At 35.0% G+C, this 25,516-nt stretch overlaps 4 protein-coding genes across 4 annotated transcripts; 3 read left to right on the top strand and 1 right to left on the bottom strand.

The window, feature by feature from the left end:
• Positions 1–3,210: 3,210 nt before the first annotated feature.
• On the top strand, positions 3,211–11,807 carry LOC125811114 (uncharacterized). The gene is made up of 8 exons (XM_049490608.1): positions 3,211–3,302; positions 4,436–4,575; positions 5,211–5,458; positions 7,683–7,790; positions 7,904–8,060; positions 10,057–10,196; positions 10,290–10,325; positions 10,822–11,807. The coding sequence occupies exons 2-8, from the start codon at positions 4,479–4,481 to the stop codon at positions 11,581–11,583; spliced, it is 1,548 nt and encodes a 515-aa protein (XP_049346565.1). The 5' UTR covers positions 3,211–3,302; positions 4,436–4,478; the 3' UTR covers positions 11,584–11,807.
• Positions 11,808–12,462: 655 nt separating this feature from the next.
• LOC125811025 (glutaredoxin-C8-like) lies at positions 12,463–12,753 on the top strand. Its single transcript, XM_049490514.1, has one exon. It carries the CDS (start codon positions 12,463–12,465, stop codon positions 12,751–12,753), a length of 291 nt encoding a protein of 96 aa, XP_049346471.1.
• A 1,260-nt stretch (positions 12,754–14,013) lies between these two features.
• Positions 14,014–18,126, top strand: LOC125810917 (membrane-anchored ubiquitin-fold protein 4-like). The gene is made up of 3 exons (XM_049490418.1): positions 14,014–14,376; positions 16,269–16,439; positions 17,852–18,126. Exons 1-3 carry the CDS (start codon positions 14,247–14,249, stop codon positions 17,905–17,907), a joined length of 357 nt encoding a protein of 118 aa, XP_049346375.1. The 5' UTR covers positions 14,014–14,246; the 3' UTR covers positions 17,908–18,126.
• Positions 18,127–18,869: 743 nt separating this feature from the next.
• On the bottom strand, positions 18,870–21,404 carry LOC125810983 (GRAS family protein RAM1-like). The gene is made up of 2 exons (XM_049490478.1): positions 20,457–21,404; positions 18,870–20,016 (listed from the first exon to the last, which is right to left on the bottom strand). Exons 1-2 carry the CDS (start codon positions 21,402–21,404, stop codon positions 18,889–18,891), a joined length of 2,076 nt encoding a protein of 691 aa, XP_049346435.1. The 3' UTR covers positions 18,870–18,888.
• Between the last annotated feature and the right edge of the window lie 4,112 nt (positions 21,405–25,516).

The raw sequence follows: 25,516 nt of genomic DNA, 5'->3' as shown, positions 1-25,516 counted from the left end.
ATGACGATTATGTATGATGATTATTTGGAAAAATAAGAAAAGATTTATATTATGAAATAAAAAAATAATAATATAATATTAAAAAGAGAGAATTTTTTTGGGGGTGTAAAATAGAGAATTGAATTGAAATTAGTTATCTCCAAATTGAGAGATTGACAATTGACACGCTAAATGTATACTTGTAAAAAGACTAAAGAAAAAAGAGAAATTCAAAGTTAAGTTTATTTTCAATCTAGAAAGGTGGTTTTTTTTTTTTTACATATTAAAAAAAAAGTGACACATAAATTGAGACAAAAAATATAAGTATTGAAAAATAACTTTGTTGATTAAATCAGGATCCTAGACGCAACAGGTAGAGCTGGCAAATTAGAATACATCTGAAACAGGATTCCTACAAATATGAATTATATCCAATATTACTTGAGAAGTCAAGTTTAGTGCCACCTTGATAATTATCAAGTTTTTATATGAGAAATAGTTATCTACCAAAGTATTCTATTAAGTTTTAAGAGCCTGTTTGAATTGACTTAAAAAAAAAGTTTTTAAGTTAAAAAAAAAGTTTTTAAGTTAAAAAAAAAAAATTAAACTGAAATGACTTTTAAGTAAAAAAAAAGAATAGGGGGAGATCTACTTTTGGTTTCTGACTTATTTTAAGTCATTTTTTACCTTGCCAAACACTTCATAACTTATTTTAAGTTTTTTTTTTATATATTTGTCAAACACTTCCAAAAGTCAACCTTTAAGCCAATCCAAACGGGCTCATTTATTAAAAACCGTAAAAATTAGACTGAATGATCAGTTTTCAAATCAACCATCAAAATTTAGCTATTATTTCAAATATAACTAGAAAGTGACCATTTAATGCAAAAATATTACTCCGAACAAATGCTTGTAGAGAAAATATGAAACACACAAAACATGACATACAAACTTGAGTTGAATTTCAACACATTTGTTCAAAATGTTACTGAAGTTTGAATTTTAGGAACGATTTTGTGGAGTTTGAACTTGTAAAAAATCAAACTTTTACGAATTTTGAAATTGGTATCATTAATTAAACGATGACAAAGTTTTAAAATTGGTACCATGAATAAAATAACAATAAAATATATATCATGAGTGAAATAAACTTACATGATAATGTGAAAATCAATGATTATTTACTTGTAATACATGTTTTGAACTCAAGGACAAGTTGAAAGAGGAGTTGTGTTCACAACAATTTTTGTTGTTGTTTAAGAAAAGTTTGGGAATACAAGCTTATCTCAATACATTTTCCACCCATAGACAAATGATCAGACAAAACGCTCCATTCAGTCTCTCAAGAATATGTTAAAGACAACCTTAGATTTTAGAGAAAATTGGGGTGATCACTTACCCTTTATTGAATTTACATATGATAAAGCTACCATTCAAACATTAGAATTGTAAAATTCAAAGCTTTGTATGGACAAAGATGTAGATCACATATCGAATGGTGTGAAATTGACGAAATATAATTACTTCAGACAGATCTACTTCATCATGCTATGGAGAAAATCGAGCTAATAAAAGAGTGACTAAAAACTAGTTAGAGCCATCATAAGTACTACTCATATGTGTGATACAAGAATTTAGAATTTAATATTTTATATATGAAGGGCGTCATGCAATTTGAAAATAAAGAAAAGTTGAGTATGAGATACATTGGTTCTTATAGAATCTAACATAGAATTAGATCAATGACCTATGAAGTTGAATTACCTGCAAAACTATATCTAATTCACTCAATATTTCATATTTTCATATTGTGGAAATGTCTAGGAAATTCTTTCATTGTTGTATTACTGAGGATATTGAAATCACAAAAAAGTTTACTTATGTACTACGCTAACTATTGAGTGGATGATAGTATATATAAACCTAACTACTGAGTGGATGGTAGCCTCCACGGTACACACATGGGGTGTTAGTGACTTAGATCTTTCGCCTTAAGTTATTTGTGTTATTGAGTGAGATCCACAACTCAAAAATAATTGAACTCTGAATTTTTCTCAACAAAGTTTCTTTAATTGAACAATCGCACAATTCTCAAATATCTACCGATTACCAGAAACATATACACAAACCTCATATGACATTGCATAACAAAAATAAATAATAGGCATAAGCATATACACGATTTTTATGATTTCCTATTGAACATGATCTGCATTTTCAAACTTCTCAATCAATTTTTTCCGAGGCTCCACATCCAATGACCAAATACATACTTAAAGTTCGAACAAGCATTGCAACTAAATCTAATACAAACATTTCCAACCAAATTGAGACATTAAATTTATTAAATCCTAAGTTGTTAGAATCGTTTCCAAAGTACTTAATAAAAAAGTAAGAAAGAAAAAATACATCATATATATATAAAAGAAAACCTTAGGCTCGCCTATGTGGCGCCACCACAAATCAACATTTCCTTTTAATTTATTTATTTACAAAACTAACCTTCCCCTTTCACGAGAAGTTGTGAAATTTATGAAAAGTTGCGACTTTAATGAATAGTTGTGACTTTTATGAAAAATTGTGACTTTAATGAAGAGTTGCGACTTTTATGAAAGGTTGTGACCTTTCCGAAGGATTGCAACTTTTTCAGATAAATGTAACCTTTCCGATAAGGCACAATAAACATTTATTCACACTATCCTTCGTTGTCTATAAATAGAGGAATTTCCTCTCATTTTAAAAGAATGAAAATTCTGAACCTTTTCTTCTTCGCAATTAAATATTTGTGTACTTTACTCCTGTTGAGCGACTTTCTAACACCATTGCTTATGTTATGGTATGTATTTTTACAGTCATTAATTTATGCTTATGTTATTAAGGATAAATGATAAGATGTAATAATTTTCATTTTTCTTTACATTATTAATGTTTGTTAATACGTAATTTTTTATGTAAGATAATATAATATTTTAATTTTAATGACGGATAGATTTTAAGTATTATTTTATAAATTTCATGATATTAGTGATTACTGGTATTTGATAAGAAAAAAGGAAAGAGAAGGGGTTATAAAGGTAATTAAAATGAGTAAGGAAGGAGAGGTGCGGAAATTGGACAGGTTCACGAGCGGAAGCTAAACCCAACTTGGTTTGGTTAGATATGGGCCTTGAGTTTGAAGTCGTGTATTATTACAACAACAACTACTGTATCTGTATGTATGTATATCTGTAAGTCGGGTTTAATTATGTATTGAATTTCAAATATTACGAAACAAGTTGTTTCTCCCAATTCCCTTCGCCGCTACCCACTTCTGCTGCATTCTGGTTTGTCTTCTTCTTCTGCTCCTAATTCTGATTCTAGGGTTAATTCTTTTTTTTTTTTTTTCAGTTCTTGATTTTCTTGTTTGCGAGCTTCTTTAACCCTAGAAACCTAGGAATTGAACTGACATGCCAATTCTGCTTTGTTAGTTTTTTTTTTTTTTTTTTTTTTTTTAACTTTTCCTTCTGTTCTTTTTTTGTTTTGCCTTTGTTTAGAGATAAACTTATGTTGATATGTCTTTGATTAAATATAAGTAATGCAATGTTCAAAGGCTAAAGATCCAATCTTCTCTTAACTGGTAAGGCAACAGATTGACGCTAGCCGTGTTTTCAAAATTCCAAAAGGTAGGATTGGGATGGCTGGTGATTAATTCCAACTTTTAGAAAGGGTACAATAAATGATATTTCAACTATTGCCGAAAAGAACGGTATTTTAATTGTTAAGCATGTGTAAAATCAGGACTCCTAACAATTTCGATTTTTCATAGATTTTATTCCAAGTTATGGGGGTGAATGTGTGTTAAATTGGCTCAGTTTGTTATATTTGTGCTAATTAGCCAGATATGGACACAATGTGTGTATGGTATCTTTTTATTCTAGAAAAAAGTGTGTATGGTATCATAGAATGAATTGCAACTGCAAGCATGGAATATATTAGAGGTCAAACATTATAATACTTTTTACATCTATGTATCTGTTATATATCTGAAGAGCTATTCGGTAAATGTATCTGTCTAAGGGGAAATATTCAGCTGCCGGAAATCCTCCCCATACACAGTTGGGAGATCCTTTTTTTTTTTTTTTGGTTAGCTTTTTAGGAACTACTTAGAAAGACCCATTTTTCAGGAGCTATCCTTAAATGGTCATCCCTGGAATGCAATTTGTGGACTAATCTATATTGTTAAGAGAATAAGTGTAAACATTGACTACTTATTTGATTTGAAACATTCTTGTCTGCTTCTTCAAAATGGATCCTTTGACCCATAAAAGTGCTTCCTTTTTCTAAGTTGGGCATCATTCTCATGTCTATACTTGTGATTTGACAGGATTTGTCCTACTAAATTATTATTATCTAGTCAATTTTTTTTTTATCGCTCCCACAAATGTGATATCGTACTTATTTAGTTTGTTTCTGGCAGAGTGTGCTTTTCTCTTAAAGGTCTGCTTGCGGCTTACTAGTTGATGAATATTGCTTCCGAAACAATGGGGAGCACATTTAATACACAAATTTTGGTGGATAAGCTGGAAATGCTCAATAGTTCACAGCAAAGCATTGAAAGTATCCATTAACTTTTACCTGCTACTTAGATAATCATTCGATCTTAATTTTTTTTCTGTTTAAGTAGATAATAATTTAATCTTATGCTATCCCCTCTATCCAGTTTTTCAGGAAACAAATTGGTGGGGCATGGAAACTAACTCCATGTTTGAAAACTAGGGAGAAATAAAGGAGATTATAATGAACAAAAAATAAGTTATTTTCTTCCAGCTGTTTAATTTGGCGGATAAGAAAAAGAATGAGGACAAGTGTTGGACTTTCGTCTTCCCTTCGGGGTGTCCCAATGGTTTGGGCTTGGGACATCCATGTTGGAGGTCTCAAGTTCGAAACCCCTTGCCGGTGAAAACATGGGGTTTGTTTTTTGGGTCGAGCTCATTGCATCGGGCTTGCCTAGTGCGGGTTACCTCTCTCGTGTGGTTTGCGAGCTATTGCATAGAAACAGAGGTTTTACCCTGTGCGCACCCAAATGGTAGCGGCTGCGTGTTTCCCTTATCATAAAAATAAAATAAAATATTGGACTTTCGTTCTCTTGAATTTGAATTTGTGGGTACAGTAGGAAAAATTACTCTCATTTATTTCTTCAGCAATTATTTATTTAACAAATGTTTTCTTTTGTAATCCTCAACTCCAACTAGCTTTATCACATTGGTGTATTTTTCACATGACCAAAGCAAAACAAGTTGTGGAAACTTGGGCCCAGCAATTCCATTGCTCACCACGTGAACAGAGATTGTCATTTCTTTACCTTGCAAATGACATCCTTCAGAATAGTCGGAGAAAGGGTGCAGAATTTGTTGCTGAATTTTGGAAGGTTCTTCCAGATGCTCTTCGTGATGTTATTGAAAATGGAAATGAGGTTGGAAGAAACGCTGCTTTGCGGCTGGTATGTTTCTCTAGCTCCTTATTTTTAGCTCCACATGTTGCCATAGGGGTAAATGAGTTTGATGAGTTTTAGTCCACCCAGCTGTATGTAGCATTTGAGATACATATTTGTGGATGGTTAGCATTCCGAGAGGAAGACCCAGGTTATGCATCTAATTCTGAATTTCCTGACAAATCTCTTCTTTAAGTTTTTAAGATTCCCTAAGATTTCCCCATACATGGTGTTCTGATCAAGTAATAGGTAATGTTCAATCTCTGAGCTTTGTTGTCAAAGAAGGAAGTCCCATGTGTTATCAAGAGGGAGGTGTATTTAGTTTCACTATACTAGATTGTAGATTTATTTTAGAGAGAAGCGATGATAGTACGATAGCGTCAAATTAAGGAGAAGCAAAAGGTGTATCGCTCAAATGATGAGTAATCATGAATATGTCACATGATACCCACAGCAAGGTAAGAAAATAAATACAAGTCTACGTCAGACTACTTTGATACTTGAGAGATTGAACCTAGGAGCTTTAAGCCTTGAAGCCTCAGAGTCAAAGATATGCAAGCCCATTATTGAAGTTATCCAGTTTGCAAGATATGAAATTAAAATACTTCGGCTAAATAGACTTAACCGAGTCTCCTATTTATTTTGTGATATGTTTTTTTTCTTTCTGAAATTGGCAACTGTTTCTATTTCTGTAAATCAGTACATGGGTTGTACTGATATTTACATAAGGAACTCTAAGAGAACTGTCCTATCCCTATAATGAGTCTAAAACATCAATGATAGTGACAGTTTGATTAGAGTAAATCTGATTACACCAAAAACGCGAAGTCAGATTACAATTACTCTCCCTATTCTCAGAAACTCATGATTCCTCTGGTTCCATATAGTCCACCAAGTGTGCTTGGATTGTTTTTGTGGTAAGAAGTGGGACGAACCTTCATTTTTCTACAGATCTAGCTATGTGCAACAAAAATAACGACTACTTCTCAATTCCAAGCTAGTTGTGGTTGGCTACATAAATCCTCTCTATCCATTTCACTCAATTGGGCATTTTTCACTCCTATGATCAATAATTTGTTGTACTTTAATAATTATTGCTTTTTAGACTTTATTGGCATACGAATATCCAAACAGACTAATTCTTAGCATTTATTGAACTTAATGTAAGCTTACCATCTTGACTAGCTTAAATCACAACTAATTGGTATCACCTATATGAATCTTATGTTTCCATTGTGTTAGTTTCTCGAAAACCTTACATGGATTTTAATAGATTATAGGTCTTTTGGGACAACTTCCTTTCCTTGTGATTTCAGGTTTTATGTATCAACCTTTTATTTTATAAGCTGCTGGTCAAGTCTTAGCCATGAATAGGCAGGAATATGGTCAATGCTTTCTGTTCCATATGACATTGTTCTATCATATTCAGAATCCTGCATGGTTTTGCACTAAATTTTAGTAGTTCCATTTCTTTTTGGAGTAACATTTGTAAGAACAGTATTTGTGGAAAATGGAAATTGAGTATGACTCTTATTACTGCTGTGGATCTAGTCATTGTGGCTCGGCTGCTCCTTTCAAAACAGTTATTGCCGGCCAAAAATGTGTTGAGTCGAAACAACACCTTTTTGTGCTGTATGATTGTTGGTCAGAGATGAAATAAAAATTATTAGTAGATTTATCTGTTCTGGTGATTCGACAAATAAAAAGTAATTGTTCCCTGCCTTCACTTTCCCTTGAAATACTTGCGTTCAGGATGAAAGTTTCTTCAGGAGAAACACCAAGGCTATTGTATGGATATGAGTTATACATCGAACGCCCACCTGGTTAACCACTTATTGAATTGTATCTTAGTTGACCTTGTTCTAGATCATAGATGTAAGATGTTTGATTCCAGCACTTAGCTAAACAACATTTTCAGGGTGATTCCTATTGCATTTTCATCTTCAAGAGCCTACAAATATATGGAGGACTGACAAGATGTTCTTGAACTTGTGATATGGACATGCATTGCGAGTCCTATACTATGGTTATACTGATTGCAATTCTTGTAGCCATGAGTTTTAACTTTGATTAGCCACTTATTTTGTAAATTGACCTGAATAGCATGATTAAATTGGATGCAAATTTGCTATGATATCAAATCTTTTATTCTGGGTAGAGTTTATTCTGACTTGGCATTGTGGGACTGACATGCTGCCCATCTTAATGCTCTATTTTATTCTGATAACCACAGATCAGTATCTGGGACGAGAGAAAAGTCTTTGGTTCTCGAGGGCAGATTCTGAAGGAAGAGTTTGCTGGAAAGAATGTTGGGAATGGAAAGCATAGTGGAGGCAAAGTGGTTGGTCTCCCTTTTCATCCTGATCTTTTGTTCCTGATTTTTTTAGCTGTTCATTCTATTTTCTATATATTTGAAAATGATAGTACCTTCTCATTGAACTCTTTGGTATGCAGAGAAACTCAGCTGGAGATGCCCTTGACAAAATAGTTTCAAGCTATCAGATATTGTATGGTGGTCAAATTGATGAAGATGCGATATTGAGCAGAGCTAAAAATGCTATTAGCTGTGTTGAAAAAATAGATAAGGAGATTGGGAGTGATTTAAATCCAGGTGCCCTTTCTTTTCCACTTGTAATGTGTTCCTAACATAGCTTGGCTTGTCCAGTTCATGTTGCAGTGGCCCAAAAGAAACAATTCATTCCTTTTGCGAGGGTTTCTCTAGTTGCCAGACAATTATCTTCCAATTGAACCATACAACTCTGTTTTGTTTAAATGAATAATTAGTTTTCTGGGGCCAATTACTTGGACTTCCCTTTAATTCCACAAAACTAAATAGACCTCACTAATACATGATAGTTTTCTGCCTAAATATCCGAATTGGATGTCTTTTAGCTTTTGCTGGCCTGCGAGTGAAATTCCTATGCCTAGCTTAAACAAAAGTAGGAAGAAAGGGCTTCCTTCTTCCAAGAGTGTGTGCATGTTTGTGATATTTTACTTCTTTATTTTTGGCTTATCGTCATTTGTTGGCTTCCTTTTTCCCCAAGTGAAGTTTCCTTTTTTCATTCCTATTCCGCTTCTTCCGATTTCTTAATTTTACCAATTAAAAAGCTACATTCAATTATTTTGCTTACATGTCTAGTTTCAAATTATTTGTTTTGCTTCTATATCAGGCTGATTAAGAAGCTCCATAGAGAAAAAAAAACCTTGGGATACCTTATCAGACTGAGAGTCTGAGACGAAACACTTTTTTGATTTCAGTATAAGGACTTGCATCTTTTCATGGAGGAAGACTTATTAGAAAAAAGATCCTCACCAGAGAAGTAAAACTTACTCGAAAAAAATATTAAAAAGGTTAAACATGCTTGAATATGTAATCTCACAGACAGAGGTAGGTACACAACTGCTGAAATAGAAATGGAAATAGGAGAGTTTTTTTATTTTATTTGTAATAGTGGTGTTCGGTTTAGCTCGTGCATTCCTCGACTATTTCACCGGGTACCTACTACTTCCATTCAGCGCAGGCACCGGGTAGCTTTGCCCACCAAGGCTTAGGCAGATTGGAAGAAACCAGTGTTTTTCTTCATCAAAAATAAAGAAAAAGAAACCACAGTGTTTTTGGCGGCTGCTGGAATTTAAACTTGATACCTCATGGTTCTGTACCTTCTTTTTTTAAAACTTCTTTTAGGTGTGGACAAAGATAACTGAGGACCAAGTTTTACTTCTTCAAATTAACAATGTAATCCTAGACTGGTTTGGCAGATATTTTCCTGTTTCTCAAAATTCCAAGATCTTTCACTCTTGACTTTTATTCTCATACAATAACACATAAGTTGACCTATACTTCCCGGTATGGGATCAAGGTCGAGTTAGAATGTGACTACTAAATGTTGGAAATTACCCGTTTTGGATTCTTATGTCAAAATTGTTCTGCTGGGAGCATCATATATGTATTGCTTATTATGACAAAATATCAAATGAAACAGAAAAATGAGGTATCAATTTAGCTAAAAGTTATCAAACACCTGTATCTCTTGAAGTTACTTGTTGTGAGGACAGTAGTTGTTTAAAATTTGCTTAGGGTCATACTGTGTATAATCTTTTTGAAAATAAAAATGTGTTGCCTACCTTTTGCTGTTATGGTAACCAATTCAATTTGTCTTCAAACTCTGGGGAATTAAGGAAACTGTATGTGTTTTATTATTGTAGAGGAGGACATGATTGTGTATAGGATAATTATCTGCAAAAATTGTTATTCCTTTCCTCTACAAAGAAACCTTTCTTCCAAGTCTATTCACCATTAGAGCCATTTATCATCTTTCACAGTCTTACTTAGAGAAAAAGAGAAAGTTACAAAAGCTTTATCCAAGTCGTGTTTATTAGGTAAATGTATAGGGATTTTTTCTAGTCAGAGGAGCCGATTTTCATGGGCATGATTGAATGTTATACTTAACCATACGGTATTGTGGTCTTAGTTTTCAACTATCTAATCCATATTATATTACCTTATTTTTCCTCTGTTGAAATGTAGTTTGATTTGTTTTTCTTTGATACTTGTTTGTCACGCTAGACTTTCTATGATTCTATCGACCTCCTCCCTTTCCCTTCAGGCCATCTTAATGGATCTGGTATAGTGGATGAGCTCAAGGGGCAGCACACAATATTGAAGGACTGTGTTGAGCAGCTAACAACTGTTGAGTCATCCAGGGCAAACCTCATCTCTCATCTCAGAGAGGTCCTCCAGGAGCAGGTTAGTCATCCCATTGTTGTGCATTCTTTCCATCTTTCTGTTTGTTTTTGTGCTTTTACTCCTGATTAAGTGGTCCCATGGGTTTCTCCTCAGGAATATAAGTTGGATCAAGTACGCAATCATCTTCAGGTAAGTAACGTGCTTATTTATATCTGTTGAAATGATCATTGTTAAATTCATGATATACGTCTTTGTGGGATGGCCAGCTGTGTCAGTTTTTGAGTTTTGTAAATGTCTGTGATGCACCTCCTCTTTGATGTGTTATGATATTTTGGTGAACTTTTGATTGTGCTCTGTCATAGATTACATGATATTGGTTTCAAAGAGAATCAAATATAGTTGAGTAGACGATGAGAGATATACCTCATGCTTACTTGCAGAGTTATTTTCCTTTTTTATTTGATAAGAAAAAAATTATAGGGAAGGGAAATCCTATCGGAGCTACCAGCTTTCCTATTCATCAAAAGTCAAAATGTAGAGAAGGAATAGCCAGTGCATTTTTTACTTTCCCAGTAAAGAAGTGATACTTCTCACATTAGTATTGATAATGCTATCCTGCTAGCTTTTCTGGGTTACACATATTCCTAATAAACAGTGTAGTGACGCTTTATTACTTGGATTTTAGGCTGCTCAGTCCCACGCAGATCAGGTTGGCAGTATTTGCGGACAGTTGCTGAATTTTGATGGCAATGGGCAAATCTTGGTTGAGCAGAATCGAAAGGAAGCTAACACCTCCCAAGTTCCACACACATTCATATCTGGAAATCGCGAACAATCTGCTCCAGTGATGTACACTCGACAGGTATCTTATGAAAAATCTGGCAACCTTGATGAAGATATGAAGTCTGCAGCTGCTGCAGTGGCAGCAAAGCTCACTGCATCAACATCTTCAGCCCAGATGCTGACTTATGTCCTCTCATCCTTGGCGTCCGAGGGTGTCATAGGCAACTCAACTAAAGAATCTTCCCATGATAATCAACCGGAGAAAAGGATGAAGCTTGAAAATGACTGCTCTTTTTATGCTCCCCCTCAGAATCCTCAAGAACCCGTCACATTTTTCTCTCAGCCAAATTCAGTGCAACACAATCTTCCAAGCACTGGGGGGGAATCAACTCCAATTGAACCGCCTCCTCTACCATCATCGCCTCCACCATTGGCACCCTTGCCTCCTATGCAGCCATATCCAGTACCTCAGTTCATTCAGACATCTGGGCAGTTGCCTAGTTCAGCATTTGTTTACGCAACAAGCCAGCAACCTTCAACATTGGCTGGTTTTGTCTCTCCTGTGAATGGGATTTCTCCTTTCACATCTTCAATTGCTTATCAAGGTTATTCAAGTGATAGTAGTTTATATAGCCAGTCAATGGCACCGGTTACGCGTCAGTAGGAGAGTTGGTGGTGGTTGGGTTGTTATTTTAGAGCTATAGATTCATACTTAGCTTCTGTCGCTTAACTTTAGGGTTGTTGGGAGCTTTTATTTAATTTGTTAACTAGTCTGATGTACAAGATTAGGCTGTAACTATGTAACTTATATTGTGATTTTGTTTCTAGATTGGAGGTTGTTGGTGTTTATATAAATACTGATCTAGTATTGCAAGTGGTGTTTTTGTATCATCTAAGAGAATATTAATGTTTGTTCAATTGCTAATGGTCATGAACGTATTTTTTGGTAAACAAGCAAGGAAATCAACATTTTTTTTTTTATAATTAGAAAACCTCTCAAGTGGAGAGATAGATTCAATGAATATTGATTTGGGGTGACATATCTCTCTCGGGAGAAGGTAAAAAGAGACATTAATGGAACAAAAGCTGATTAATTCCGCCGTCCTGCTGTTGGTACTAGGAAGAAACCAGTCCACTCACTCATTTTCTCATACACACTTAATTCTCCAAAACAAAGCTTTGTCTCCCTTTTTGTTGTGTTACTCTGCTAATCCCATCAACAAGAACACGTGCCCTCTTTACAACTACTAATTTTCTCCAAAAGCAGCCGTCCAAATTTAAACTTAAACAAAGTACGTAGTAAATATACATACTCCTTAAAAAAGGGAACCATACTGAAAAAGCCTGCTCCTTTTGTCCCTCCACGCCCTCAAAATAGGTGCCAAATCAATGCTAAAATACAACAAGGACATGAGTTACACTTGACTATAAATAATAGCTCTAGTTACATTCTCAAATGAATGAATATATATATTCTCACTCACCAGTCACCACAAGGCTATACTATAGAATGCAGCAGTGTTACCTACAAGTTGTGGAAGAAATGGCTTCAAAGAATGCAGTGGTTATATTCAGCAATAGTACATGTTGTATGTGTCATGCCATAAAGAGGCTCTTGTGTGGAATGGGTGTCAATCCAACTGTTTATGAGTTGGATAATTATAACACCACTTGGCAACAGGCCTTGTTTACTCTTCTTGCCAATTCATCCTCCGATCTGCCTGTTGTTTTCATAGGTGGCAAGCTCCTTGGCTCCATGGACACTATCATGGCTGCTCATATTAATGGCACACTAGTTCCTCTTTTAAAAGACGCTGGTGCTCTCTGGCTTTGATCACCCAATTATTAATTATTTTTATTTTTACTTCGGAAGTCCATCTCTTTTTTTGTTTTGTAGCTAAGGGTCACAAGAATTCAAATTATGAAAAAGGCAATTGTAGTTTGTTCCCATATATATATCATCACTTCCTAATTTGTTTACCTTGTCCTCACCCTTCAATTATTTACCCTTTTCCCTTAACTTATCCGACTCTTTCTTATTGTACTAAAAGGAATGGCTTCAACACTAATACACAACACCAACAATATACCTATGTTATCCCACAAATTACTTTTCAAAGAATAGAGAGAGTTATGTCGTAAAAGTAAAAAGGTTGTTTCCCATCTCATCACTACTAATTCTATTCTTTTTAACAACATTCTATTTTAATGTGCTTGAAGTTACATGGCATGAAGAAGCTAAGTAGGGATTTGAATGAATTCAATAGCTCTTCCGTAAATTCAGTATTTGTATTAGAAAATTAAGTAAATATATATGTATATTAACTTGCGAACCCTAATATCATTACTCTGGTCTCTAATTTTATATTTTAAATTGATTGACGAATTAGTGAAAAGCAAAGTGCTTTCCATGCTTAGAGTTGTAAGTTTGAACCCTAGTATCAACAAAAGCTATTTATATCAATTTCTTTATAAAGTTTTCTATTGAGCTTGCATTCATTTCCTTGTTGAAACACGATGAAAAGAAAATATGGACATGACCCATGATTCTTTTGTGTTATCATATTTTAAAATAAGAATAAATACTGTAATATCATAATAAAAAAGAATAAAACATTTTTACCATTTCTTTAATGAGTTTTTACTTTTTAAAATGCAAGTAACATTGTTCTCTTAATATTCATATTATTTATTAGTGTAATTTTTTCAGATATGTGAATTCTAGATTAATTGGTTAAACATTTTGTTAACTCTTTATGCAATTAAAAAATGTAACTCTTTTTTGGTCAATTTATTAATTATGCATGTATATATTTAGTAAAATAGTGGGTCTCACAATCAGGAAAGGTACAAACAAACCTCATCCATTGATTATTTATCGAAAAAACAAGGAAAGAAAAGATATGATGCAATTCAAATTAACTTATAAAAATAAATAAAATTACAAGATAAAGTAGTCCAAAAACAGAAAAAAGGGATTTATAACTGCTCTCCTTCCCTACGTATGTATATATATACGCCTCGACAGACAGTAGTACTCTCATTATTAAAACCAAAAAGGAAAAAGTAGTCGCTTTTACATTTCTTTCCTTCATAAATTTGGGGTCTAGTCTAGGGTTCCTCCCTCCCTCCCTCCCTCTGTTTTACTGTTTAGTTTTTATTCTTCTTAGAAAAATAATGGGGGAGTTTTGAGTGGTTCAACGCCGTGCTGAACTCAATTTCTTTGTTTGGCTCTGAGGGTAATTTAGGAAGTCAAGTGAAGTTGGAGGTTTGTTTGTTGGAGGTTGGATCGGAAAACAAAGTGAAGACGGTGGTGGGGGATTTCAAATGCCGGAAGAGGACTTAATTGAACTCAAATTTCGGTTGTATGATGGATCAGATATTGGTCCTTTTCAATACTCACCCACTTCCACCATAGCTATCCTCAAAGAGAGGATTGTTGCCGACTGGCCCAAAGGTTTTTTCTTTTTGCTTCCTTTACTCTTCATCTTCGCATCTCTGACGTTTTCTGGCCTCTGCTGTCTTCATCTTCCTTTATGTATACCATCTTGTAATCCCTCTGCTTTGAAAATTTGTTCTACAGGCTAGCCACCTGCATGTTTTGTAAGTTGACTTTTGTTAGATTATGTGCTATACACAGTTTTTTGAGTGCCTTGATATATAGTTATAACTCTGTTGTGATAATTTCTAAATGGAACTACGCAAAGGCGGATTTATTAGTTACAATGTTTATTGTCAAGTAGAGAATCCAAAAGTGCTAGTGTTTGTTGCAAATGCCTGATTGTCAAGTAACCACAGAGAGTATCTTTCCCCGGAATTTTATGAGGCAACAATTGTAGTGAGGTATTCTTTGTTTTATAATGAAGTAGATTTAGTTAGTTTATCCATAACTAGGGTAAACAAGTAGCTCATGGAGACATATACCTTCCGTGAAGTTGTGAACCCATTTCGTCCACCATAGAACCTTATCTAGCATACTCTTAGTTAACTCATTCATATAAGCCAAACATTCTTGCACCTATGATTGTTCATGAAGGCAATGCATTCATACATACTACTACAGTTATATATTCTAGTGTTTAGATAATTCAAACATAATCAACCTATGATTCACAGTGTGGAAACCCCGCAGGGATATATTGATTATCCATCTTTAAGATCAAAATCAACACCATCACTGGACTGACTCAGATGTAGATCTAATGTGACCATAGACATTCTGAATTGCATGATTGATATTGTCTTACGTGAAAAGTAGGATATGTATGCCAAGTGTCAGATATGTACTGAATTATACAAGTGTATTATACTCATACAATGCATACCATTGGAGGCTATCCAAGGGTACTTATGACAGCCTTGCTAAGTATTTGTTGAGAGTACCAAGAAATATGAAGAGAGTATCTGTAGAAGGGAACTTGATAGCTGGATCTTCAAGGTAATGACACCAAATCAGAAATGATTCTCATTGAAGATTGACAAGCATTTTGGTCCCTACTCATTTTGCCTGGGAATGCTTGAAGAAAAACCCACAGACCTTAGGAGTTCTTGGTAGTGGATAAGCGCATCGTTGTCAAAGGCCAGAAGCGTAGAAAAGCACCATGATCTATTGGTTCTTAGCTAGGCACAATCAAAGGACATTGCTCAATAGGTGCTGACCAAGAGCAAAATCAAACAATTTATATCGGATACCAGGAAAATAACTATATGGATAATAATATAGGAAAAAATGCTATATTAAATGATGTCAAAAAATGTTTAAATACCGTACGTTAAGTCTCCCATTTGTGGGATTACACCAGTTTGTTGTTGTTGTAGGGCGAGTCTAAGTGAATCTTTTGATGAGGGACTTTTGGATCTGAAGATCCTGGACGAAAAAGTCCCTTCCCTCCTGCACACTCAATTAAAAGGTCTCTGTATTAGCTATAGGTAAAGTTCTTCTAGAGTCAAAGTCAGGGGCACAAGACAATGCTCCTTCAGAACTAGAAGAGGCAGTTTTATGTTTCTATACTTAATGACTGAACCTTCAATATGCCTTAAATTCACTCCTATCGAACTGGGGATAAACCCAAGACCAATATATTTTCAAATTATAAACATATATTGGTAGAGGTGATTTAATTTTGATCCTGGTAAAAACCACCTTAATGTTTGCTCTTATACCGTGCAAGAATGTGAATAGACATCTGAATTTTGACATTTGACATTTGACATCTTCCTCTATATCATGCTTTTCCCACGGTCCATTTTTTTCTGCAGGGATTTGTGAAAACGGGTTCTTCATCCGAGCTGGTTTATTATATGGTTACTAGGCTATGTTTTGATAAGATTCAGCTGCTTTTACTGCAGATAAAAAAGTTGCACCTAAGGTGGCAAATGATGTAAAATTGATATGTGCTGGCAAAATTTTGGAAAACAGCAGGACTGTTGGTCAATGCAAGACACCTTTTGGCGAGCTACCAAATGGTGTAATTACCATGCATGCTGTTGTACAACCATCTTTAGCTAAAGCAAAGTCAGGTAGGTTCCCCTTACTACGCAATATGTTGTCATTCTATGTCTGTTTTGAGCAACAGTGTTGCAAGTGCGAGTCTTATTTCTGACCTAACATGTGCCTAACATATTTATGCTGGAGATGTCGATTGTCTCTGATAAGATTTTCTGAAGATTGGCATTTCTCTCAAGGCAAGAATATAAGGTGTTCAGATATTGTTTAGTTGCAATCTTTCATATGTGGTATGGAGAAATGTGTATAGTTATGAGAAGAAAGAAGGTGGTTGTGATGATTTGACATTTTTGTGATCCCATCTATAATATTTCTTCTACTTTGAAGTTTGAACATTATACTTGTCAAACAGATTCAATGAACTTATGTTCACTAAATTAGCAACTATCCTTCACGTTTAACACTTTTGTCTATCTGTGAAAGATGCAAGTATACACCTAAGGGTGTGACCTAGTGGTCAATGAAGTGGAATTAGAACCATGGGTCTCATGTTCATATAAAAGTGGAGGCGAAAACACTAGGTGATCATATTCGGTATGAGGTGCAAGTGACACATTTGGAGGATAAAATGAGAAGAAGTCACTTGAGTGAATTTAATGAAGTCCCATATTGACTACCAATGCACCGGTCACTAACTGAAAGTAGTAAAAAAAGGTGAGGTAGACCTAAAGTCATACAGAAGAAAGTTATCTTGAACTACCATCTCTCAGAATCCATGTACACTCTGCAAATTATGGCACAATGGAAGTAAAATATCCACATACGGTTTTGATTATGAATTTATACACCAGTAAAAATGTTGAGAATCTAAATCTTCAAATAGTTGATTGATGCGGGTCTAAATGGGAACACCATGGTTAGCGGGGATCCATATAGCTGACTCTAGCTAGCTTGAAATTGAGGGGCAGTCGATGATGTTGCATCTTTTTCATCACACTTATTTGGTTTATTTTTTCTTTGTTGTTATTTTGCTTATTTTAACTTCTTCACCTGCAAGTAGTGCTACTTTTTGCTTTCTATTTTGTGGAATTATCTGAAGACCTGTGAGAGAATTGCTATGTTACAATTGTGTGCATAATTTCTTTTTTGCTACAATTGATATAATCTTCCACTATTAGTGTGACCTGAGATTACCGCAGACTCTGAACTTGTAGAGCAGCTACGAATTATGGGCTTCCTAAGTTCTTAGGAGTTTTGTTCTACTTGTTGAAGTTGCAAATACTCAAAGCTGGAACATTTGTATCGATGTGCTTATCTTAAAACTAAGAGAGAGCTCTGTATTTGAAAATCTTTGGTGGCCCTGTTACACCCTATTCCCTACTCCTGCCCCCGGTTTTTAATCTTCAGTCCAAGCATTGTGTTGTTGAGCCATTGATGTCTTTAATCTTTTCCTTTATTGCTTCTGAGACTTGTCTTTCTACAACAGAAAAGAAGATTATCGAGAACCCAAATCAAAGCATCTGTTCATGCTCCATATTGTGAGATTGTAAGTGATTCAGTTTGATCTTGTGGTATCATTGGGTTACCTGCACTGTGAAGTTTAGTCTGGACTCTCTAGCAATAATTTGTATGATACCTCATTATTACATGTTTGTTGAAAAGCATTTGTAACTATTGCATGTTCTTATGATCACGTTTGTTCTATAAAGTTTGTATCTTTATACTTGTAGTCACATATTTCTCATATAAAAAATACACAGAGAAGGCTGTGGAGACACGCAGAAGGATTTTTAGCTGTAATTTTTTTTTTTAATACTAACTTGTTTACCCTGGTCATCACGTGTCTATGTACTTGGACCATCTTGTGAAGAAGATGTAAGATTAAATATATTTATGGATTCATGTTTTAGTCAATAACTGATATTAGTGTGAAATAATGCATGGCATGTCAATGGAGATTACAGTATGTTAACGGGGTACAAAGTAAAAGAGAAGACGATCAGATCGATGGATATAGAAGCTCATTCCCTACCGGCATCTAATCTTGTTGTGTATTCCAATCAGTGCAGCTTCTCTGTTTGTGGCTCTCAGCTACAACTTAGCTTTGGACACCAAAAAGGTATCTGATCTTGAGAGTAACCACGTTGTTGGTTCTGATAGAAAATGACAGCATTTTCATTTAACTGCAAAGAAACGAGTTGATGTGGCAAAAAATCTTTTATGGTCTCGATCGATTATTCATTTCCTCCGTTTTCTATTTCATACCGACGCTTACCGGGCTCTACATGACTTTTCCAATTGCAGCCTTTAAAATATGAGATCTAAAATTAGTATATTGATGATGGAAATAACTCATAATTGAAACAAATTGGCAAAAAATACTTTTAAAATTGCAATGACAGTGTGGAGCAATCTATCCTTGGCCTTGTACGGTATTAAATGGAATGATTTGAGTTTAATAATTGAGACTCTTTTTCTTTTGATTTAAGTCATACTAATATTGAGAAAAGTAATGAAATGAAATCAGCATCGCCATGCAGAGGCAGCAAGAATGGCCCTATCTTGCCATCCCAATAGCAAGCAACCATTGTCCTCTGTCAATTTGTAACCATCACAGGAGTAGAGACCCAGTAATATTTTGGATTGTGTGACTGCGTTTGCACTCAGTGCTACTCCTTTAAAACCTTTTCCTTCCATCACCCTCCTCCACTTTTCTAACCTCTCGTGCCGCACCATTCTCTCCATTCCCTCGCACGAAACTATGTTCATTATCTCAGGTCCAAATATGTACTGTTCCAATTTTGCCCTCTGTGATGAATCCCCTGGAAATGTCGCGTCCAGGGAATCAAAGATGGCCGAATAGTAATGCAGCGCCTCCAGGAACCGACCCAGGAAATACGGTCCATTATGGCTCGCCTCTTGCTCCACGATCGTTACTATATTTGGGGCTTGGTCTCTGATCATCCCTAACAAGTTCCCAATACAATTGCCTGGTACTCGATGCAGTCGATTCACCGAATTCACCGCCAGTGCCTCACCTATCCTTCTGTTGAACATATGTGCTTTCAAATCCTCAAGCTGCTCCCCCACCGGGTGAAATTCGAACGGAACGTGGAGGGACTGCGCCAGTTCTGTCAAACATCGACCCGTTTCCCTCACCGCTTCCGGAGACGAACCCACTCCTGTGATACGAAGGAACGGAGCACCGCCAGGTCGGGCTGCTAAGGCCTGCATAAAAGCCGGCCACTGATAACCTTGAAGGATGTCTAAATCGATAACATGAACGCGCTCCTCTGCTTCGAATGCTTCAAATATGGCTTGATTAGCTGTGAAATGAGCGAATTTGACATAAGGGCAGGCTTGGTAAAGAATCTGATAGATCTTGAGGATTTCGAGGGAATTAGGAGGAAAAGGGTTGAAAGGTTTTGGGACAGAGGTGCTGGGTTTAGTGGCTAGTGTTGCGGCAAGTCTAGCTGTAAGAGCTTCGGTGAAGCAAGAAGCCACTCGTTGCATGGAGTCACCGATTGGGGTGACTACTCGATTCAGGTGGTGGAGATACCTTCTTGCCAACATATAGTCCTCTTTGGAGACTGCTTCAGCACAAGCAAGGAGAAGGTGCACCAATTGTAAGCCACTGTCCTGATCCTGCATCTGCACAATTTAATTACCACTTCTTTAGCCACCTAAGCGTTGCTATCTGGCGAAACATGAGCAATAGTTTATATTTGTAGCTGATTCAAAGAGTCCAATTTTTTGGAATGACAAGGACTAATTTCCTTTCATATATAATAAAAAACTTTTGTCCATACAAAGAGGGACAAATTGCACGGTGATAAGCCCGCCATATAATTCACTATAGACTTGGTTGGTTTCTTATATGCATTTAAAAAGAACTAAAACAATTGTTGTGAAGCTGGAACATTCAACACTAAAACACAAGCATTGGAATTTTGGAAAGACAGTATGATATATATATATATTTGCATGAGAGCTAGAACATACGGTTTCACAAAAACTGTGGTAAACCCTTGATAAGTGTCATTGCATGAGATTTAAGAAAGGAGAAACAGAAAATTATAGATAAAGTATACCTGATCAGGTGCAGCAACAACCAAGTTGTGATTGATAATTTGCGTATATTGTTGTTGTGTTGATGGTAGTTCAACATGTGTTGGTATTTGTTTTTGTTGCTTCTCATGCTGCCGTTCTTGATGTAGCTGTTGTGACAGAGGAGCAATAGACCCCGTCTGGAAAATCTCATCGTCTTGGTTCAGTACTTGTCCTGTAGATGTGTTGCTGAGTAATGATCCCATAAAGCTACCGGACGTATTGGATGATGAATTTGGCAACGCCAGGCACTCTAAGAAATCAGGAATTACCGACAGAGCATCAAATGAGTCGGAAGAGGATCCTGCTGCACCACCATCTGAAACTTTGAGGGTGGAATATGAGGATGCTAAATCCTCCTTGTCATAGTCATCATCCAAGAAACTCTCGAGAGCTGGCAGGTTAAAGCTCTCAATTTGCATGAACTGGTTATTAGGAGAGTTGAAAACTTTTTGGAGCGGGCTCAGTCCCTTGCCTTTATTATTCGAGTTGTAATTATTAGGTCTCAGGGGAGAGCAAGGAGGGGAGCACATCATCATGCTTTGCCCATGAATTCCCTGATGATGTGCGTATATGTTGTTATTGTGAGTAGTAGTACAGAAACTGGAAACAGGCTGAGGCAAGGGAAGGTTCCTGACGGGGGAAGAGATCATGAAATCTCCCTCCAGCTGATCAGCAAAGAAGGACTCCCAAATTGAGTTATCAGGAGATTGGATTTCAACATCATCGTGGCCTTCAAATTTGGCAGGGAAAGTGAGACTGCCACGATTGAGTTCAAAGTCGGAGGAGATAGGAGTCACATTCTTGGATTCAGAAGAGGCAAGAGAGTCATCTGGAAGCAGCTTGCTGTAAGAATTCTCGCTCTTGAAACTTGCTATTTCACTGTTTAAGCTGCCAACCTCACTTTTAATGTCATTCTTTAAACTCCCCATGTTGCCACCACACAAAGAATTGTTCATCACACGCATTCACTGCAGGACCTGCTTTTTGCAGTCTTGTGTTCTACTGATGAATCAACCTTTATTATTATTATTATTATTATTATGATTTGATGTCGTATATAATTAGAAATGTGAAGTTGACATAAAATGAGAGTGAGTTGTGAAGATACAGAAGATGTAAATTGGTTGCAAAATCAGGCGAAAAGGAAAAGAAAGAGATTTTTATAGGCGAGAGTTGAGAGTTGAGAGGTTGTCATTCGTCAGCTTGTCCAGACTGTAGCATCTGAGGGAGGGAGGAAAAATCTGTGGCTTTTTCATTTTTACATGTTTGGGAATTAGTGAATTTTATCGACTTGAAAATGGGATTTGGAATTATACCTTTTATACTCTTACTAACATTTTCCATCACCTGATTGGTTGATTCCACTTCATTTTATTATTTTATGTCTTAAACTATCTGCATATCTAAAGGAAGTTTCGTGGAGAGGGTGGGCTCCATCCTGGGCCGGCCCAGCTGACGTTGAATAAGAAGCTAAGGATGAGTTAATACCATAAAATAAAATAATGGGAGTATAGTGAAATCCGCAAGAGGGGATTGGTCGAAGCGGTATGAAAGGGATATTATTAGATAAATGCAATGCGTCTTTCTAGGTTAACAATCAAGTCACTTCCCACCACCCCAAGGCCAAAACTACTTAACAAATCCACCCACCAATTTTCTGAAATAGAAGAATGACTTACAGTGCTAATGGAGTACTAATTATCAATTCTACCCATACTTTTAACTAATTATCAAATCTATTAATTTTACTTTGTATATCTTCGCACTCTATCGATTAGAGTGAATAAATACATATGACAAAAACATAGTGAAGAATTGAACAAACATAGAGTGAAATAGATAAAACCTAAACTCTTCCTATGTAATGTAATTTTTTTAAACTCTACCAATTTCAGATAAATACAGGGCATGCATATGTTTGGTCTGTCAGATAATCTTCTCTTTTCTGAACAATTTTCTATTGTGTTTGTGTTTTTTTAGGTAGCATTAATGTGAAAAGAATATGATTACAAACACGGGCTGAGCTAATTGGGAACCCAATAGCTTTTTCGTAATTGTATTGGTATTAGAAAATTAAATAAATATATATGTACATTAATTTGTGAATCATCTAACAAAATGGCTCAGTGAGGAAAATGTTGTGGAAATGCTTTCCATGCTAGAGTTGTGAATTTGAAACCACTAGTATCAACAAAATTTTCTCTTCTTTTGTTAAAAGGAAGCATGCTTTTAGAACCCCCAAACTCCTAATCTTGGCACAATCTCTTATTGCAAATGAGTTTGAGTCACATATACATTGGTAATGTTAAAGATTTTTTAACACTATTGGCGCTTACGATACCAAGCTTGATCTTAAGAGTTATCTGTGGTGTTATTGTGGTAAACTTAACTTGGTAATGTAGTTTTTTTACACTATCAATGCACGGAACATAAATTCTGTATCAATATATAGTAAAAATTCTAAGTGCATCAATCTGTAAGATACAGTTTGACTTAGCCTAGTTTTGAAGTCCCAATTGTACAACGCATGCATATACATGGGAAGGAAACTATTAAGGTGGTATCTATATAAGTCTTGTTGTAGCTCCCTACATCTTTATATTATTTTTCGTTCATTGAACTTTAGTGTCAGACCAAAATATAGTTTCAGCACAAGGTTATTACTACCAATTGTCAATTCGAATATAATCTCTCTATCTGTATTTGTTCTAACTCATGATAAAAAGACACTCAAGCATATCTTTTTTTTTGTGTGTGTTTCTTGAGTTTTAGAAGGAAGAAAATAGACTCTCAACGCATTTGGATTTTCTCCTAGATATGAAGAGTTTCTTTTCTTTTTCAGTAGCATCTACATGATCTTCAGGCCAACGTTTTCCTTCATTTGAGCGGAATCACAATCACGCTCCGCACATGCCTTAAATTTTTTCTTATTAGCGGCTCAAAATTGCACAACCATTACTAGAAGTTACTATTTTCTCTATGAATTCCCCACTAAAAATGTTTAAGGGCTATTCTCACAGATATTTTAATTGAATTAGTGAGAAAAAATAGTAATGTTTTCATACATAAAAATTTAAAAGTTACCTACTATTTCAGTGATAATCTATTTTAGCTGTGCTTTTTCCTAGTGAGCTGATTTGGCGGGAAATTAATGGAAAAATCATGTTCTATAACACAAATTTTCCATTGATTTGAGATGAGAAAAATAGGAAAAATCCTTTTGGCTAGAAAATTTGGCCAGAATGGTAAAATAACATATTTCGCACTATGTTATTTTACCTTTTTAAACATTTTTACCCTTTTAACTTTAACAACTTTTAATTAAAAATAGAAAAAGATCAGTTTATTTTAAAATAAAAAGGATATTATAGACTTTTTAAATTTCTAATCAAATTTTCTGGCCATTTAACACTATCCAGAAAAATATTTGTTTCAAGTAGTAAACCATACAGTTAAAAGTTAGTAATAAATAAATAAATACAGAAAACTATGCAATGAGGCCACTCTTGTATGGTGGGGGGATATTGAGCTAATCGCTAGGCTACTGCAAACTCCTAGGTTTTGCACTTTAATTTCATATATATATATATATATATATATATTTTTGTGAAGAATACAATACCAACTCATCAGTATGATAGATGATTACTATGCTGTATTGCTGTTTATCAGTTCAAAGAATTGCACAACTCCTCCTGCTACCTTCATTTTTTTTTTAAATTCTCATGAAAGTAAGATGTAGAATTATTGCCGTTGTTGAGCTAGTGTTTAATTCGAACTCAAAAGCTACAAGTTATGAGATGAGCTTTGCCGATTATAATATATATGTGGAGCATAAACATTTATAACACATGTTTATTTGAGAATGGTAGAAATGTAATGTTAGGTTGAGTTGTAACCTTTTAGCTTTAATTGGAAAATTATTAGAGTAATTCGCAATTAGTATTGAAACGAAAATGTATGTGCTGAGTTTCGGCAAAAAGTAGAGTAGCCGATCGAATATATATTATAAAAAGGAATTAAACATTAAAATTACAAGTGTTAGCAAAGGGAGGGGGAAAATGTTTAACTGAGAGGATACGTAAGTAAAACAACTCTCAAGTAAATTTGTTATAGCATAATGTTCTTGAATTGATCGACTTTGGAATATAATAGAAGAAGAAAGTAAAAAAGGGGTGGATAAATAGTAGTAGTAGAAAATTGATAGCATCGTCTCATGTGGCGTCGTTTGGGATGGTTGCCTTCCTTTCTCTTTCTTGTGAATTAAGTCGGCATTTTTCTATTCACTAATTTCCCATCTCCGCACCTTATTTTTTACCTACTCGATAAATACATACTTGATAAAATTATATTACGTTACGTTCCTCAGCTTATATATGACAACTTATTATGACGTAATTCCAATACACACTACTTTGAAATATACATATATTACCAACTTTTTTTTTTACTTTTCCAGTGAAAAGTATATAGAGCTTATAATTTGTTGCTAATTAATGAATTTTGATATTTTCTTATTTGTAATTATAATAGTCGTGCAATTGATTTTAAAAATATTTCTATAATGTAATAAATTTAATTTTCCCATCACAGAAACACTAGTTTACAAACATATAGAGCGGCAACAAAGTTAGGGTCACGTGTAATAATATAACTACAAAAAAGGTATTTGACCTCGTCTAATTAAGAGATATTTACTACTTTTGTCTTGTTCATCTTTTAAAGGAAAACGATAAATATATATAGGTATTTAACACTACTACTCCTATTTGTTTTGAGATGTACCTGTGAAATCCATAGATTTTTACGACGCTTCACGCAATCATAAGAAATGGACTACTTGAATAGTAATAGTACTAATATTTATAAAAGAAAATAATCATATGTGAATTTAAAAAAGAAAGACAAAAAACAACGAATACACCAAGGACCAAACAACATAGAGAAATCGAAGTCTAATTATACCAATTTTTTTTATTAGTATTATATACACAATACACACAAACATGTTCCATCAATTTTTGCACGCTCTCAACTTCTT

This window comes from Solanum verrucosum, unplaced genomic scaffold (assembly GCF_900185275.1).
Source record: "Solanum verrucosum unplaced genomic scaffold, falcon-dt-bn FXZP01000032.1, whole genome shotgun sequence".
In the NCBI taxonomy this organism is placed as follows: Eukaryota; Viridiplantae; Streptophyta; class Magnoliopsida; order Solanales; family Solanaceae; genus Solanum; species Solanum verrucosum.
Note: the sequence above shows the minus strand (reverse complement) of the source record. Positions and strands in the feature narration are given on the sequence as shown.